We start from the raw sequence: 19,757 nt of genomic DNA on the forward strand, positions 1-19,757 counted from the left end.
TTTTGAGACGCAGTTTTGCTCTTGTAGCCCAGGTTGGAGTGCAGTGGTGTGATCTTGGCTCACTGCAACCTCCGCCCCCGGATTCAAGCGATTCTCCTGCTTCAGCCTTCCAAGTAGCTGGAACTGCAGGTGTGCACCACCACACCCAGCTAATTTTGTATTTTTGGTCGACACGGGGTTTCACCGTGTTGGTCAGGCTGGTCTCAAACTCCTGACCTCAGGTGATCCGCCCGCCTCAGCCTCCCAAAGTGCTGAGATTACAGGCATGAGCCACTGCACCCAGCCTTATTCTATTTACTCTTCACAGTGAACCTATGAGGTTGATGTCATCTCAGGTTACAGATGAGAAAACCCAAGTTCAGAGAGGTTCAGTAACTTGCCCAGGGCTTCACAGCTAAGCGGTACTGGAGTAGTGTTTGAATTATGATCTATAAAAGCCCTTACCTATCATCTCTTTATCCTTCATTGCCTCTTTTATTTGTCCCAACATGAAAGGAACTTATTTTACGTATGGAGCCTCATGACCTGGGTGATGTTAGGCTCTGCTTGCTGTGGGAGCTGTGGTAAGATGATTTCATCTACCCATTAGAGGCTGCATCCAGATTAACTGTTTCCACTAACGTTTAGAGTCTAACTTATCTTTTCCATGTTCTTTGGTTAACAATGGTTCATTCTACACGCAGGGTCTGTTTGTATCCTGGCTTTGTTGACGTAAAAGAAGCTGACTGGATATTGGAACAGCTTTGTCAAGATGTTCCCTGGAAACAGAGGACCGGCATCAGAGAGGGTAAGCAGACCCCAGAGGTCACAGTTGGTGCTGCGTGTTCTCCCTCTCTGGAATGTTTCCTAATACCATCGCCTCTGCTTAGCTAGTCTTAAACAGAAATTCAAAACCTGAGATCCTAAGAAAGTAGAATTAGCCAGAAAGGACAGGGAAAAGTATTCCAGGCAGGAGAAACAGCAGGTGGAAGGCCCAGAGATCAGAGAGAACATGGCAAGAGGATAGAGGTGAGAGTTCAAGGAACCAAAGGAAATTTGGTTGGCTGAACTATGGCTCATATACTTACCTCCTTTTGTGTTTGTTCACTGACTGTTGCTTCAAATGGTGCCAACTTTTTACTTTCTTCATAGAAACTTAGAGAGCTTTCTTTTTTTCTGATCCCATTTTGCATACATTCTTTCACACTCCTTGCTGACTTTGTATTCTTTAACTTTCACCAGGAGAGTCCAGTCTCCTCTAGCTTCAGCATCTGTACTCTCCTGAGCTTGTAAAAGTGACACAGTGGTTTGTTACCTGAGTTGGAACCTGAATCTCTGTGGGCATCCACAAGCCAACAGTGCCTGTTATACCACAGGCGGTCACTGGGGGGCGTCTGTGCTCCAGCATAGAATTTTCTTTCTGGCACATTGAGTGAATTTAAATTTTCTGTAAAGAGGCAAAGTATATATAGTTGTCCCTCAGTATCCACAGGGGATTGGTTCCAGGATTCATGTATGCTCAAATCCTTTTATAAAAACTATCATAGTGGCTGGGCATGGTGGCTCACACCTGTAATCCCAGCACTTTGGGAGGCCGAGGCAGGTGGATCACGAGGTCAGGAGATCGAGACCATCCTGGCCAACACGGTGAAACCCCATGTCTACTAAAAATACAAAAATTAGCTGGGCATGGTGGTGCGCACCTGTAGTCCCAGCTACTCCGGGAGGCTGAGGCAGGAGAATTGCTTGAATCCGGGAGACGGAGGTTGCAGTGAGCCAAAATCACGCCACTGCACTCCAGCCTGGCAATAGAGCGAGACTCCATCTCAAAAAAAAAAAAAAAAAAACTATCAGAGTATGTGCATATAACCTATGCACATCCTCTAGTATCCTTTATTTTATTTATTTATTTTTTTGAGACAGAGTCTTGCTCTGTCTCCCAGGCTGGAGTGCAGTGGCCGGATCTCAGCTCACTGCAAGCTCCACCTCCCGGGTTCACGCCATTCTCCTGCCTCAGCCTCCTGAGTAGCTGGGACTATAGGCGCCCGCCACCTCGCCCAGCTAGTTTTTTTGTATTTTTTAGTAGAGACAGAGTTTCACCGTGTTAGCCAGGATGGTCTCGATCTCCTGACCTCGTGATCCGCCCGTCTCGGCCTCCCAAAGTGCTGGGATTACAGGCTTGAGCCATCGCGCCCGGCCTAGTATCCTTTAAATCATTATAATACCTAATACAATGTAAGTGATATGTAAATAGTTGTTATACTGTTTTTATTGTGGTATTGTTATTTTTAATTTTTGTATTTTTTTTAGTATTTTTCATCTATGGTATTGTTATTTTTAATTTTTATATATTTTGTGTGTGTGTTTGATCCATGGTTTGAGTATTTTTGATCATGGTGAATGTGGAACCCACAGATACGAAAGGCCAACTGTACTGGCTTCATTTCTGTTACTCATGCATCAGAATGGGAGTCAGCTTTCTCTCAGCCTTCGGGACAGCCTTCTCTCAACTCCCGCAGTTTCTGCAGCAGGGCTTTTGGTGACAGACATGGCTTTGATTGTTGGCTCTTTCATTCAAAGTAGTTGTTAATTTTAAGCAAATTACAGTTAAGTAACTCTCTGATCCCTGGTTTTCTTATCTGTAAAATTAAACTAATAATACTGTCTACCTTATAAGGTTGCTGTGTTAATAAAATGAGATAACACAAGATTGCCTGGTACGTAGTAAGCCTTCAGTGAGTGTTAGCTGCTGCTATTATTATTATTATTATTGTTCTTATTGTTGTGGTTATACCAGTTGTGGGAAAAAGAGTAGATCTATGGATAACTGCTTCTATAAATTGGAACATCAAAGCCTTCTGACGAAAATCAACTGCATGCTACAGTTGGTCAGGACACTTTTTCCTCCTTTGAATCAAAAAGGTTTACACAACATTGGACACATGAATGAGCAGTTTGTCTTGTTTCTCATATGGATGTTGGTGACACAAATTTCTGCAGACAGGGGTTCAGGCTCACTATTCTGCTTTTTGAGACCGTCCCTAGTCTGAGCCCCACTGTTCCCCAGTGTGACTCTTTGCCCTCTCTTGTTTATGTCATCACTAATACAAGCAAGTCACTCACATTCTCTGATCTCAGAGCCTTTGCCCATGCAGTGTCTGCCAACGTAGTGGTTTCTCTTGTTCATTCTACTTGTCAAGTCCCATATCTTCTGTGAAGGTGGAACTTTGGGTCAGAGCCCATTCTTTCTTTTCCTTTGTATTTCTCATAGCACATTGCAAGGCACAGAGTTGGCACTCAGTAGTAACACCTTAAATAGTATTAAACCGTTTCAAAGGCCTGTATTTTCTTTCTTAGATATAACTTATCAGCAACCGAGACTTACAGCATGGTATGGAGAACTTCCTTACACTTATTCAAGAATCACTATGGAACCAAATCCTCACGTATGTCAAAATATTGTCATTGGTATGGTTTTATAGACTATATACTATGTGTTGAGTGCTATAAAATAACAGCAGATTACCTTGCAGAGATGCATGCTGGTTCCTAGTTCAAAACACCTCTCTGGGTTGAAACATTGAGTCTTTGTGCTTGTCATCCTTCATGTGCTTTTGATCCATAGATGAGCTAGAGGATGAGAAAAAACTAGAACTAGAGTAACCTGAACCAGAGTCTAGGATTTCAGGAAAATGAACTATTTCTTCTCCTAATATCCCTCTTTCCCAAGCTTTTCTGGCTGTAATCCTTCTGTGTACACACTGGTATGCATTTGCTGTGGGGCTGAGTCCTTATGACTGACGAGTGAGGTCAATATGTCTTTTTCTGTTTCTCAGGCTCTTTTGCTATTTGTGAAAAAAATCTGGTGTTTTTCTTGTTAACTTTGTATTTATTCTATGGCTGCAGTTCTCAGACTTCCATCTGATTACGCTTTGGCTTGTTTCTGCTGCTGCTTTTGCTTTTAAAAAATTTCCATGAAAGTAGACGAAGATATTCTAGTATATAAATTAAGCTCATCCAGGGGACACAGTTAAGGTCCAAGAAATAGCTCCCTGTTTAGTTCTTGGAATCTTGCCTTTGGCAAATAATGTTATGTTTTATTGAAAGAGGCTTTGAAGAAAATGGAGTTTTGCTTATGGCATTGGGATACACAGAAATGTGACAGATTTCAGAGCTTCTAGAAATGTGTAATTGCAAGCTACCAATTTACTAAAATGTTCAGGGAGAAAGCATTGATCAAGGGAACATGGCCTGTTCACATAAGGAGATAGCTGCATGCTTTGGTTTCGAGGGCTTCATTTACAATGTGAGCCGGGGAAGTGCCAAGAACCTTTATATCTGAGGTTGATTTTGAAACATGGAGATAATGGAATTAGGCCAGTCCAACAGAGCCTGCTTTCCTTGTTTCTGTCAGAATTAATTTATCGTCTTGTTAGTAGTCATGGCAGAGAATTTGAGGATTAAATGGGCTGTGGGGAAGTTCTTTCTCATTCGCTTTTAGAACAGGATTTCTCAGCCTCAGTAGTATTGCCATTTGGGCTGGATAATTCTTTCTTGTGGGTCTATCCTTTGCGTTGTAGGATGTTTAGCAGTATCCATAACCTCCACCTGTTAGATGCCAGCGGCACCCCTCACAGTTGTGACAACCAAAACCAACTCAAGACATTGGTAAACATCTGCTGGGGGGTAAAATTGCCCGTGGTTAAGAACCGGTGGGAATAAACACAACGCACATAGGATCTGCTGAGTAAAGTAGCCTCTTGTTGTCTGACACTTTGGCAACATTTTGACAACTCTTCAAAAGAATTTATGATAGGCCAGGCGCGGTGGCTCAAGCCTGTAATCCCAGCACTTTGGGAGGCCGAGACGGGTGGATCACGAGGTCAGGAGATCGAGACCATCCTGGCTAACACGGTGAAACCCCTTCTCTACTAAAAAAAATACAAATAACTAGCCGGGCGAGGTGGCGGGCGCCTGTAGTCCCAGCTACTCGGGAGGCTGAGGCAGGAGAATGGCCTAAACCTGGGAGGCGGAGCTTGCAGTGAGCCGAGATTGCGCCACCGCACTCCAGCCTGGGTGACAGAGCGAGACTCCGTCTCAAAAAAAAAAAAAAAAAAAAAAAAAAAGAATTTATGATAATCTTTTTTTTTTTTAATGTTAGTAGTATGTGCTTATTGAAAACTTAGAAACTGCAGATAAACATGAAGAATATTAAAATTCTTGATAATTCTGCCCAATGTTTTGGTTCCAGTCTTGTTATTTTAGACAAATATACCTAGAGAATCTTTTTTTCTGTAATAATAAAGTAGGCCAGGTGTGGTGGCGCATGTCTATAATCCCAACACTTTGGGAGGCCAAGGTGGAAGGATCGCTTGAGGCCAGGAGTTCATAACCAGCCTGGACAACATCGCGAGATGCCTTCTCTACAAAAATTTAAAAATTAGCTGGGTGGAGGCAGGAGGATTGCTTGAGCCCAGGAGTTTGACGTTACAGTGAGCTATGATCACACCACTGTGCTCCAGCCTGGGAGACAGAGCAAGACTCTGTCATTCAAATATATATATACATGTGTATATACACGTGTATATGTATGTATATATACACGTATGTATGTATGTGTATACACACGTACATATGTGTGTATATGTACATATATACATATGTGTGTATTCGTACATATATACATATACAGTATATATGTGTATATATAGCATTTCATTTAACTGTGTATCATTAACATGTTATCACTACTCTTCTACAACATCATATTTAATCACTGTACAGTATTCTGTAATCTATGTGTGCCATAGCTTATTCAAACAGCCCTCTTGTTGGCTATTAATGTGGTCAAATTAGAATTCTTTAATTCGGATTTGGCTGGCTCATAACTTTGTCTTTATTGGTAATATATTTAGTTCATTTGTATACTATCTTGAACAAAAAAGTGGTGCCCTTTTTCAGATTTTTATTTACGTTCATTTTAAATTTAGATATAAGGTCTTGTTATGTTGCCCAGGCTGGTGTTGAACACCTGGGCTCAAGTGATCCTCCTGCCTCAGCTTCCTTGAATAGTTGTGATTATCGGCCACACCCTGACCTCTCAGATTTTTTTAAAGGTGGATTCACTAATGTGTGTATATATATATGTTGGGGTTACTTGTTTAGTTTAAAAATTGTCATTACCTGAAGCTTAATATCCCATACAAAAGGAGCAATTTCAGTCATGGGTTTTTTAACTTGTTTTAGTTTTTGTTCAAACTAAATCTCATATGAGCCCAGTGTATAAAACAGATCAGAGCCTTGACTGGCTGGGAGTCCCACCAACTTGACCTCTCCTTTCTTCTCCTGTAGACCCAGTTACCTCTGAGGTACCTAGAACTCTATACAATGCTGTTTGAAATCCACTGAATAGGTCCTTTCACTTCTGTGATTCATATTTTTTGTATTCTTTTCCTAAAATGTCTTTTAAGGATAAAATGTCTTCACTGAACAGTGAGATAATGCTGAATTTTAATTTAGACATTCAGTTCTGAGGCATCTGTATATAGAGTATTGGTTGGAGAGTCTAAATTAATCCTCTAGTTCATTATCCCCCTTTTTCTTCCTTTCTCTCCATTTCAGTACCAAAAATAACCCAGAAAAAAAAAAATACCTACTTAGAAACATAACGCAAACTTTATGTTATCTCAGTACTCAGTCCCTAAGCAAGTCAGGGAAGTGCTAATTAGATTCTCGGTGACATTGTGGAAAAAAACCTATCTTCCTCCTTTACATTCTTATTTTTCTTGTTAAGTGTGTAATTCTAGCATCTGATCTTTATCTCTATGAAGATAAATTTAAAACTGTAAAGTAAATAGGAAATACAGCCTGCTGACATTGTTATTGGAATTTCACTTTTGAATTTATTCTCTTGAATAAAGGTTAATTTAATATTTTTGTTTTATGAGGGTGGATCTCATGTTATGTGTTTTTCTACCATAATAAAAAGGAGAACAAGAGATACAGAAACTTCCAACTGCCAGAGGCTTCCTGAGTCTCTGCAGGTGTTCCGTTAGCCTACTATTTGTTACTTTTGCTGTTTATTTTTTAAAATCCTCTGCTTAGAATATAATATTATAATGTAATATCCACAACAAGGAATTCCATCTTTAACCATGGTTTTCACCTCAGGGTAAAGCTGAGTGATTATGTAAGCTTCCCTGGCAGTTTTACCTGACAACCATGGGATATACTTAATAGTAACAGTAATAGTCTTTCCTTTGCTGAACATCTGTTTCCTCACTATGAAACACATAACATGGTATGGTTTGGCTGTGTCCCCATGCAAATCTCACCTTGAATTGTAATAATCCCCGTGTGTCAAGGATGGGGCCAGGTGGAGATAACTGAATCATGGGGGCAGTTTCCTCCTTACTGTTTTCATGGCAGTGAATAAGTCTCATGAGATCAGATGGTTTTATAAATGGCAGTTCCCTGCACACGCTCTCTTGCCTGCTGTCATGTAAGATGTGACTTTGCTTCTCCTCCTTTGCCTTCTGCCTTGATTGTGAGGCCTCCCCAGGTATGTGGAACTGTCAGTCCATTGAACCTCTTTTTCTTTGTAAATTACCCAGTCTCGGGTATATCTTTATTAGCAGCATGAGAACAGACTAATACAATTCACATTCAAGGAGTTCCCTAAAGTAGCAGTTCTTAGAGTATAATCTGTAGATCCCTGGTGAGGGTTCATGAAACCTTTTTTGGGAATCTACAAGTAAAACTCTTTTCATAATAATACTAAGTCCATATGGTATTTTCACTATGTTGGGTTTGCACTGATGGTAATGGTGGATAAAGCTGCCAGCGCCTTAGCATGAATCAAGCCATTGTCACCAAACTGTACTAGTAGTCATTGTGTTAATCATCATCATGCCCTTCCAATGTAAACTTCTAAAAATGCCAGTTTCATTTAAGAATGTCTGTTGATGAAACGTTATTCCTTTTATTAAATCTTGGTCTTTGAGTATGTGTCTTCCGAATAGTCTTCTTGATGAAATTAAAAGTATACCTAAAGCACTCCTGCTACAAACTGAAGTTTGATTGTTTGAGCTGTAAGCTGAACTAGCTACTTTTGTTGTGGATTGTTTTTACTTAAAATACAACCAGCAGACCGACTGTGGTTATTCACACTTGAGTATTTGGCAGACATTTCCTCATAAATGAGTGACGTGAATGTCACTTCAAGGAAAACAATGGACAAGATTTTTTACTAATGATAAAAGTTGAGTTTTCAAGCAAAAATTAGAATTTTGGAAAACTGGTATCCGCCACTATTAGGGTTCTCTAGAGGGACAGAACTAATAGGATGATACATATACATATATACATATATATATGGGAGTTTATTACGTATTAACTTACACAATCACAAGGTCCCACAATAGACTGTCTGCAAGCTGAGGAGCAAGGAGAGCCAGTCCCAGTCCCAAAACTGAAGAACTTAGAGTCCGATGTTTGAGGGCAGGAAGCACCCACTACGGGAGAATGATGTAGGCTGGGAGGCTAGACCAGTCTCTCCTTCTCACATTTTTCTGCCTGCTTTATATTTGCTGGCAGCCGATAAGATTGTGTCCACCAGATTAAGGGTGGGTCTACATTCCCCAGCCCCCTGACTCAAATGTTAATCTCTTTTTGCAGTACCCTCACAGACACACCCAGGATACTTTATATCCTTCAGTCCAATCAAGTTGACTCTCAATATTAACCATCACAACCACTTTGAGCCTGACTTCTTCCCATTATTTAGGCTTTTCTGCTGAGATCAGTGGTAATACTGTTGGATGAGAATTTTTTGTTGTTGTATAATGAAATGTGAAATGTGTCACCTTTTAGAAGATCTGTATAACTTAGTGAACTAATATTTTCCAGATGACCAGTGGTTGATGTTACAAAACCATGCAAGGTTAAAGATTTATTCAAAGTGCAGGCTGGAGCAATGGCTTTATTATTATTATTTTTTTATTTAAAGCATTTATTTTAGAGACACAGGGTCTTGTTCAGGTGTTGCCCAGGCTGGAGTGAGCACAGTGGCTCAATCTTAGATCACTGCAGCCTTGAACTCGTGGGCTCAAGTGATCCTCCTGCCTCAGCCTCCCAAGTACCTGGGACCACAAAGGTGCCACTGTGCCTGGCTTATTTTTTGTAGAGAGGGGTCTCACTTTATTGCCTCGGCTGACAGTGGCTTTGTATATAAAATAATATGAAAAGTTTGATATGGTTTCCAACTCCATATTGCAATTAACTTTTAAGAAGTCAGCGCTTGTTAGTGGAACCATGACTGCCCCACAGAGCCGTTGGTAAGAGTGCCCCTTGCCACCCCACATTCCCAGGCCCAGCCTTTCTGACAAGAGCTAGACTTTGGGCTCCTTGAGGATATTCAGTTTTTGTATGTTTGAATATCCTCTCACCATGTTCAGCATAAAATACCATTCTTTTTTTTTTTTTTGAGACGGAGTCTCGCTCTGCCGCCCAGGCTGGAGTGCAGTGGCGCGATCTCGGCTCACTACAAGCTCCGCCTCCCGGGTTTACGCCATTCTCCTGCCTCAGCCTCCCGAGTAGCTGGGAGTACAGGCGCCCGCCATCTCGCCCGGCTAGTTTTTTGTATTTTTAGTAGAGACGGGGTTTCACCGTGTAGACCAGGATGGTCTCGATCTCCTGACCTCGTGATCCACCCGTCTCGGCCTCCCAAAGTGCTGGGATTACAGGCTTGAGCCACTGCACCCGGCCTAAAATACCATTCTTTTTTTTTTTTTTTTTTTATTATACTTTAAGTTCTAGGGTACATGTGCATAACGTGCAGGTTTGTTACATATGTATACTTGTGCCATGTTGGTGTGCTGCACCCATCAACTCGTCAGCACCTATCAATTCATCATTTATATCAGGTATAACTCCCCAATGCAATCCCTCCCCCCTCCCCTCCTCCCCATGATAAGCCCCAGTGTGTGATGTTCCCCTTCCCGAGTCCAAGTGATCTCATTGTTCAGTTCCCACCTATGAGTGAGAACATGCGGTGTTTGGTTTTCTCTTCTTGTGATAGTTTGCTAAGAATGATGGTTTCCAGCTGCATCCATGTCCCTACAAAGGACGCAAACTCATCCTTTTTTATGGCTGCATATAAAATACCATTCTTAATGATTATCTTTGGCAAGACAGGTGTGAAAGGATTGCTGTTGTATTACAATCATGGCGCAAAAATACCAGTCAGCAGTGAGGGTGTACAAATACCCCTTCGAATTATTATGACTGCCTATGAAAGGAGGTTCCCTATGTGTCCTTTGATTCTGATGTTTGTGGGCAGTGACACTGTGAATGAATTCAAGAGTGAAGATGGGGCTATTCATGTCATTCAAAGGTGCTGCAAGCTGGATGTAGGTGCACAAAGACTGCTGAAGAACATTGCAGGATTTGATTACATTTATTTCGTCCAGAAGAACTCACTGAATTCTTGGGAGCGTACTTTGCATATTGAGGCTCTTAATGAAACATTTTCCAATCGCTACACCATTCACCCTGAAAATGAAGATTGGACCTGTTTTGAATAGTCTTCAAGTTTAGTTATTAAATCTTTCTTTGATTTTGAAAGTACCCTGGAAAAAAATTACAATGAAACAATATACCAGCAACATTTAAAAAGGAAAGGAAATCATTGAATACTACCTTCGTCATTTAGAAGAAGAACGCATAACCTTTGTGCCCTGTTGGACTCCGCCTTCCATCACGCCCTCTTTAGAGACATCTTCGTCATCCTGCAAGAAACAAACAGCGTCCATGGCCGTCATCATCCCAGATGCTGCCCTCAAGAAGGGACTGAGTGGTGATGCCCTCAGCAGCCCCGGTGCACCTGAGCCCGTGGTGGGCACCCCTGATGACAAATGATGTAGATGCCAACTACATCAAGAGATACCTGGGCAATTTGACTTCGCTGCAGGAGAGCTTTCTCATTAGACTTCACTGGTGGCTCCAGGAGACCAACAAGGGCAAAATTCCAAAAGATGAGCATATTCTTCAGTTCCTGCGTGCACAGGATTTTAATATTGACAAAGCCAGAGAGATCATTTGTCAATCTTTGACATAGAGGAAGCAGCACTAGGTAGACTACGTTCTTGCTACCTGGACCTCTCCACTGGTTCCTTCAGGATTACTACACGGGAGGCTGGCATCATTACAACAAAGATGGGCGGCCCCTCTGCATGCTCAGGCTGGGGCAGATGGACACCAATGGCTTGGTGAGAGTGTTTGGGGAGGAAGCCCTGCTGAGATACATCCTCTCCATAAATGAAGAAGGGCTAAGGCGATGTGAAGAGAATATAGAAGTCTTTATTTGGCATATCAGCTCATGGACCTGCCTGGTGGACTTGGAAGGGCTGAACATGCGCCACTTGTGGATACCTGATGTCAAAGCGCTGTGGTGGATCATCGAGGTGGTGAAGGCCAATTACCCTGAGAGACTGAGCCGACTTCTCATCCTGCGGGCACCCAGGGTATTTCCTGTGCTCTGGATACCAATTAGTCCATTTATTGATGACAACACCAGAAAGAAATTCCTCATTTATGCAGGAAATGACTACCAGGGCCCTGGAGGCCTGCTGGATTACATTGACAGATTATTCCAGATTTCCTGAGTGGAAAGTGCATGTGCAAAGTGCCAGAGGGTGGACTGGTCCCTATATCTCTGTACTGGACCGTGGAGGAGCTGGAGAATGAAGACTTCAAGCTTGAACTGAGACTGTCTACCAGTCTGCAAGCATCTTCAAAGGAGCCCCACACAAGATTCTCATTCAGATTGTGGATGCCTCTTCAGTCATCACTTGGAATTTCGACGTGTACAAAGGGGACATTGTCTTTAACATCTATCACTCTAAGAGGTCGCCACAGCCACCCAAAAAGGACTCCCTGGGGGCCCCACCTCTCCAGGTGGGGACAATGTGCAGCTCATAGACACAGTCTGGCAGCGAGGCCGCAACTGCAGCATGGTGGAGTTGCCTCTGATCTGTAAAGAAGGAGAAGGTGTGCAAGGCTCCCATGTGACCAGGTGGCCGGGCCTTTACATCCTGCAGTAGAAATTCCACAGCATGCCCGCGTACACCGCCAGTAGCCTGCCTCAGGTGGATGATGTGCTCGCGTCCCTGCAGATCTCTTCGCACAACTGTAAAGTGATGTACTACACCAAGGTGATAGGCTCTGAGGGTTTCAGAGGTTCCATGACGAGCCTGGAGTCCAGCCACAGTGGCTTCTCCCAGTTGAGCACGCCACCACCTCCTCCAGCCAGTCCCACTCCAGCTCCATGGTTTCCAGATAGTGCCGCGACACCTTCGCTTAGTGTGCAGAGGGGATGGCTGCCCCTCCTCGGACAGCCAGCTCCACCCTCCCGCCCAGTGGTGACATTGTACAGACTCCTCTCACCTCTAGACAGCAAATAGCTCTCCAGATGGTAAATGTAGTCATTTCATCCCAAAACTATCTTGGCAGGTGGTTTTAACTCTGATCCTACTTTAACTCAATAGCCATAGATTTTGTATATGTTGTACACAAAATCAAACCAGAGCACAAGGGCTCTCTTGAAATAAGAGTAGTTTCTATACCAATTAAAAGATTGACGTGGTCTCAGAAAAAAGAAAAAAGAAACCAGCACTTGTTGAGTTTTGGTATAATATCAAAGAAGAATATCTACAATTATTTGAAAAGGCTGTGAACTACATACCTATGAGAAGCCAATTTCCTTCATATACTTCAATAAAAGTGACCTATTTTAACAGATTGAATACAGAAACAAATATGAGAATCAGCTCTCTTCTATTAAGTTAGATATTAAAAAGATTTGCAAAAGGATGTCACCCTTCTCATCAATTATTCAGTTATTTGTATTGGAAATTATAGTTATTTTTCATTAAAATGTTGATGTTAACATGTAATGGATTTGTCATTGCATTTTTTAAAATTTTAATTTAATTTTTTTTTTTTTTTTTTTTTGAGACGAACTCTCGCTTTGTCACTCAGGCTGGAGTGCAGTGGCACAATCTTGGCTCACTGCAACCTCTGCCTCCCGGGTTCAAGTGATTCTTCTGCCTCAGCCTCTTGAGTAGCTGGGACTACAGGCGCATGCCACCACGCCCAGCTGATTTTTGTATTTTTAGTAGAGACAGGGTTTCACCATATTGGCCAGGCTGGTCTTGAACTCCTGACCTCGTGATCTACCTGCCTCGGCCTCCCAAAGTGCTGGGATTACAGGCATGAGCCATGGTGCCTGACCTGTCATTGCATTTTAAATGAATTAACCAGTAGTTGAAAATTTTTTCAGTTTCAATTTTAAATATGGTAAAAACTGATGGCCATAACCCATATAAACAAAAGTTATTTGGGCTCCTCAATAATTTCTCATGTAAAGTTTGAGAACCACTGTTCTAAAGGAAGCTTTGTAAAGTCCTCGAGATTTCTGGGAGAAAAGACAGAATTCTAGCAAGAATCAATATAAGCTATGTTGTTTGTAGTTCTCAAGTACAATCTAAGGTCAGGGGTCATCGCTTCCTGTAGTATACGTAGCAAGACAGTTCCAAATATGAATTACATCAGTGAAACCAGTGCCCAGGAGGCAGGTCCATGGAACCTGTTTGTCTTCTGTAGTTGATGTCTCGTACACTTGTCAAGAGCATATCATGATTCTCATTCTCTAGAAAAGAATGTTTTTACTCTTCAGGTTATGTTTTTAGGAAGTTAGCCACTCTGGAAATATTAAAGATCATTTTTAAAAAGCAGTTCTCCCAATCAAGATAAAACAGGAATAGAACGAACAGAGGGCCACCCAGCAAGAAAGTTTTTCCAGTCTTCAGGCTTTAGTCTGGGTCTGCTGACTACCTAGTGACATATCAGCTTTGCTGCTCCACTTACCACCTTAATGACTTACCAAGGTCGCTGCCCTGAAGATACTGATATTTGCTTTTTTGCAAAGGCCATGTATTTAACATGGAAAGGATGAGATAGATAGATAGATTCTTGTCCTCATGATATTGCTGCACTAAATTTAGTACTTTTATAACATTGCAGAGATCAACTTGCTTCAAAATAGAAACGATGGGAGGGAATTAACTACTTTTCTTGCCTTCTGTTTGTTGCATTCCAAATGGTTTGCTTATTTCATGCCCTGGTTATAACTTGGCTGATTTTGCCCTTTCTTTCTGTTTTTCCACGCGGCTGCCATTTTGTGTGCTATGCGACTGTCTCTGCCCTTTTCTTGGTCTGTGGATCGCAGTGGCATCCTGTGCTGCGCACACTAAAGAACCGCATTGAAGAGAACACTGGCCACACCTTCAACTCCTTACTCTGCAATCTTTACCGCAATGAGAAGGACAGTGTGGACTGGCACAGTGATGATGAACCCTCACTAGGGAGGTGCCCCACTATTGCTTCACTCAGTTTTGGTGCCACACGCATATTTGAGATGAGAAAGAAGCCACCACCAGTGAGTATTCTCTTCTTCGTACGCTCTTCCTGCCTCTTACTAGTCTGTGAAAAAAGGAGAACCCCTAAAAGCTTCTACTTTCAGATTTCGAGCATGGGAATACACATTTTGTTGATGAAACATTTTCAAGTGATTACTTCCCCATGGTTAACTTTTGACTTCCAAAGTGCTCCTTCATTTATTTACATATACAACAAGAATTGACAGCCTTATGCTAGGTGCTGGGGGCTCATTTTATTGATGATAAACTCCCTGTCCTCCTGGAGATACAGTCTAGTTGGGGTAGGTAAATATTCCTAATTACTCAAATTATTGCAATTGTGATTAATGCTGTGAAGGAAAGCCTTAGAAGGATGACTCAAGCTAGTGGGAGGCTAAGGAAGAGGAAGGAGGCTAAGGAAGACGTCCCTGAAGAAGCCTTTGTTTTAAATGTTCTTCATGGTAATATGGCCACTTTTCTGTAAGGGAGCATTACATGTATCTTTGTTCCTTCTCAGCCTTCTCCTGAAATACATGTGAATCTGTAACTCTTTCAGAGAGAGGAAACTCAAGCCAGATTATCAGAGATGGTGATCTGTCCACATTCAGGTAGAAAAACAGTGACCAAAAAATTAATAACTATTAATTATAATTATTATTATAATTATAACTATTATTATAATAACTTAAGTTTCCACCCCAGCTCTTACCTCGATTGTGTGACATTTGAGGAATACTAGGGTTATTAATTTTTTTAAAAATCAAAAGTGTAGCACCTTAGGACTAAGAAAGATAGTAACGCCAAGAAAAGAACAACTTATTTTATTTTCAGGATTTGTGTCTCTTCCTAACCAGCATTCCTGATCATTCAGCTTATAATATTAAACCAGACCCAGTCAGTGCGGAAGGCCAACCCACAGGCTGTTTTTTTTGTTTACTTGTATTTTAGAGACAGTCTCACTCTGTCACTCAGGCTGGAGTGCAAGTGGCACGATCTCAGCTCACTGCAACCTCTGCCTCCCCGGTTCAAGTGATTCTCTTGCGTTAGCCTCCCGAGTAGCTGGGATTGCAGGTGCGTGCCAGGTCCCCCAACTAATTTTTGTGTGTTTAGTAGAGATGGGGTTTCACCATGTTGGCCAGGCTGTTCTCAAACTCCTGACCTCAGGTGATTCGCCCACCTCTGCCTCCCAGAGTGCTGGGATTACAGGCATGAGCCACTGCACCTGGCCCAGGCTGAATTTTGAATAGACCTAAGGCAGAGCACATCATTATTAGCACTCATGTCAGTTCTTCATCAGATATACTTCCATAAGAATACAGTTAACAGACTGAGTGTTTTCCTGGTGTGTATTGGGGTTCCATGCGTGGTATTTTTAAAGCATATTGTGTAATTTTGCATATATGCCATTAAGTACCTTTTGTAGGTATAATTTCCATTGATTAGATTTTCTTTCGTTATGTTTGCATAAGAAGTTGAATCATTGTTAGGGGATTGGTAGTTGCCAGTGTTTTTCTGACTGAACTTGCTCCCTAAGCCTTCAGTTTCATTGGCAAACAGCCTTCTCATGTACCAAGGAGTACCACTTGAGAATCAGACAAACCAACTTTTGCTATATTCGTTTTAGATATGATTATACTTCTGTACACAGCTTCCACTCAGTTAAATACCAAGTTCACATGTGTGAAAAATTCATCCTGCCCTTAGTAAGACTCCTGTTACATAAATAGTAGGGAAACACTGTATGTCTCATTATTTAAGTTCAGACCCTCTTCTGAAGCTGGATATGTGGAACCTCAGCTTGTTGCCAGGAGTGGTACTGGGACCTGGGGTTGTAGTAGTGAATGAGTAAGATGAAATCAGCTCTCTCCTCCTGGAGCTCATCTAGCATATGCTAGCACTGCACCTTCCTCCTAGAGTCATCCTTCTAGCCGCCGGATTGGCAAATAAGCTAGAGTATATATAGCCTTTGGTATAATAATGGTTTTTAGTTTTTCACACTTACTTTCTTTGTTGCTCTGTATTTATGTATTCAGTTACTATTTCTTTACACACATACATTCACCACCACCACCACCCTTTTTAAAAATTTGGGCCTATTTATAGATTTGGAGCTTAAAAATTCCCTAAGTATGCTTTTTGGATAAATCATTTTACTGTACAAGCAATTTCTAAATATTACGCATTCACAATATTCTGGTGCCCAGAAATATCCCATTTCTTCTCCCCTCCAGTGAAGCTGAATTTCTTCATTTTCTCACATAAAGATATGACACATGGTGATCAAGAGCTACTTCCTGGTAGTACACATCAGTTATGTTACAGGGTAACAAGTAGATGGAGAGCATAACTACCACATACATTGTTTCTGTGGGCAACCATTTGGAACGGCACCTTATCGTGCGGTGCCCCATGCTGTAGCTTTCTCTTCTCCTCAGCCTTCTTGGAGTTTATTTTGATGAACATGAATGGGAATACAGGCCATGAAATACTCAGAAGTGGTAACATCCACGTAATTGTCGGCCAGTGGCAAGGGAATCTGCGCTATGACGATGGTAGCTGATTTGATTAAAATACTGATCCAATAAGTAAGAAAATTTGCCTGAGATTTTTACAAAGTTGGCTGAGGAAAGGGATTTGGGAAGAAATATAAACATGTTGATACTTCAGGTTGTTGACTGTAGTAAGTTTTGGCTTCTGGCCTAGTCTTAACTATGATTGAATTTCATGCAAATTTTTTATATCATCTCAATTCTGGCTTTTGTTTAACATTGGGAAATTGGATATTAATATGTTTGAAATTATAATCACATGTGAGTAAAAAGTGACCTTTTTCCCCCAGAACCTGTAAATTCCATTTTTGTGTAAACAGGATACAAGTTAAAACTTTTGAAGATTCCTTCAGGTCTCACTAACAGATTTCCAAAAACCTGGAGCTCTACAAATGTAGCTAAACTCGAAGTGCAGAACCCTTTCTTTGAGTTAACGGCCTTGGAAATATATCTTAGAGTGCATCACCTTTATCTTATAAATAATCCTCTTTTCCAAAGGATTGAAAGAAAGTGATTATTGCAAATTTTTGTCTACTTTTCTTTATAAACTCAAGCGATGAGAACATGACTCATGATTCATACAGCCCAAGGTAAAGCATAATTTAAAAAGTACAAATTAGGTTAGTTTTCTGTGTGGGATTTGTAGGAGTCTGACTTCCTGTAACTCTTAGAGACCTATCTCGGTGTACTACTACAGATTATAATTTTCATGTCTGTCACCGAGACATTCAGGGTTTATTAGAGGTTGTGGGAGGGAATCTTTCAAACCCCTGTTAGCTTTGACCCCTCGGAAGAGAAGTTAATGCCTGTTTGACTTGAGTCACAGTTTCTCCTCTCAGGCGGATATGGAAGAGTCATGAGATTTCCTGCACTTTGTTCAAGTGTGCAGTTTTGAAACAGAAAAGCATTTGTTTGGGGCCACTTTCAAAGAGAAATAGTCTTGATTTTTTAAAAATTCAAACTCCTCCACCCTTGCAGCAGCTGTTTATTTTGTAGTCTGGCACCTTGAGCAGATCTCCGTTAACTGCTGATCTGCTGAAAGCTGCTCCAGTTCCACACACTGTATTCCTAACAATTTCGCCCTGTGCTGAGACAGTAAGGAGGTCTTTGTTTTGTAAGCACCAGTGCCCTCTGATTCATGCATCAGCTCAGTCAGCTTCATGTAGACATCATCCCTTGGATTAAACATTTCATTCCTCCAAGGTGCTGGTTTTTTTTTTCTCTCTGTCCTGTAGTCCAAGTCTGCCAACTACTGCTCATTCATTTTGATTTTAGAGTAAATTACCCTTTCCTTTAATGATATTACTGTCATTCCTCAGGGGCATAGTAGACTTGTTTAAGCTTGCTTTTACATTCATTCCGATTCCTTTTTTTGTTTAGTTCAAATCAAAGACTAAGTGAAGGGCACCTTATCTGTATTCTGGCTGATGTCAGGCTATATTGTCTTAAGACTGTCATAAAGCTTATCAAGTATACTTCAATAGACCTTTTTTATTCTATCAGGCTGACTTTATTAAAGGTTTTCTATACTTCTTGTCCCAAACCCAGTTGTACTTTTCAAACTGCATTGTGTTCCTGTTTGCAAGGATTAGTCTGGTTCTTTTCCCAGCTAGTTTTAATTCTATACTGAAAAAAACAAGCTGGAAAAGGAACTACAAAAGCCATTTGGCAGGCTGCTATTTCTCTGTCGGTTACCATGGAAACAGTGATGGCTGGGGGGTGTTATTAGATAATAGCAGGAAGTTTGTGATGCACTGGAGGTTTAGATGCCAAAAGCCTTGTTTTTGTAGCAAATTACCTCTGGATAAACTGTATCCTTCGTCAGCTGAATTCTGCAAATGTTAGGGGCTCCTATTCACCTCAAGGTGATTGAGCTGTGGCAAGGGGCTCCTATTCTCCTCAAGGTGATTGAGCTGTGGCAAGTTGAGCCCTCTAACCACTCCTGTCTTTAGCCCTAGTGAAGAATGTGAATCCTGTTTGTATTGCCAGGAGAGATGGTTGTAAAACCAAGTCTAACGGTAGAGACTATGAGAGCACCCAATGAACTGGAGGTCCTAGTGCTTCCCTTGCTAATTGTTGTGGGTTTTTTATACACTACTGGGAAGAGTGGAGTATAAAAAGGTCAGTCAAGTCATAAATACTGCTATTTTTTGTAAGACTTTATAAAAAATGAAGATATTCGAATCCAAAATAATATGATACTAAATAATGTAAATTTGGAAATTAGATAAGCTAGTATAGCGTGGAAACAACCCCCACCTTAGCCAGCAGCCTTGTTGCTGCTGTTCCAGTCATCTCTCCTTCCTGTTAATCCATCTGCTGATTATCGCACCTACTCTAAGAGATTATCAGAAATACTTGAGGCTGGGCATGGTGGCTCTCACCTGCAGTCCCAGCACTTTGGAAGGCTGAGATGGGAGGATCACTTGAGCTCAGGAGTTTGAGACTAGCCTGGGTAACAGAGTGAGACCTCATCTCTGTTTTTTTAAAGTAAATAAAATAAATACAAGTAAATAATAAGCAATAAAAAGAAATACTTGAAATAAATTGTTGATAGCCATGATCATTTATGAACACATACTAATGAAATTTTAAAAATTGGATTGTATTTCCTGTTTCTATCCCTGATGTTGGCAAAAAGCACTCAACTGTCTCATTTATACTTATTCCTTTTTTAAAAAATGGGAATGATAATTGGTAGCTACTTCATGGAGATAAGTTTCCTACTCTTACTGAAACAAGTTGCTGCTGT

General features: G+C 41.3%; 1 protein-coding gene and 1 pseudogene across 3 annotated transcripts in view; both read left to right on the forward strand.

Moving 5' to 3' along the window:
* Nucleotides 1–19,757, forward strand: part of ALKBH3 (alkB, alkylation repair homolog 3 (E. coli)) — a 41,324-nt gene that overhangs the window by 8,278 nt on the left and 13,289 nt on the right. For both annotated transcript variants that reach the window (XM_011963267.1, XM_011963268.1), the window contains exons 6-8: nt 684–787; nt 3,337–3,425; nt 14,267–14,476. In XM_011963267.1, coding sequence (XP_011818657.1) covers nt 684–787; nt 3,337–3,425; nt 14,267–14,476 — 403 coding nt within the window. The remainder of the gene's footprint in view (nt 1–683; nt 788–3,336; nt 3,426–14,266; nt 14,477–19,757) is intronic.
* On the forward strand, nt 10,192–12,643 carry LOC105527082 (annotated as a pseudogene). Its single transcript, XR_001004193.1, has one exon. The product of XR_001004193.1 is annotated as an SEC14-like protein 1 pseudogene (transcript).

This window comes from Colobus angolensis, unplaced genomic scaffold (assembly GCF_000951035.1).
Source record: "Colobus angolensis palliatus isolate OR3802 unplaced genomic scaffold, Cang.pa_1.0 Scaffold61, whole genome shotgun sequence".
Lineage (NCBI taxonomy): Eukaryota > Metazoa > Chordata > Mammalia > Primates > Cercopithecidae > Colobus > Colobus angolensis.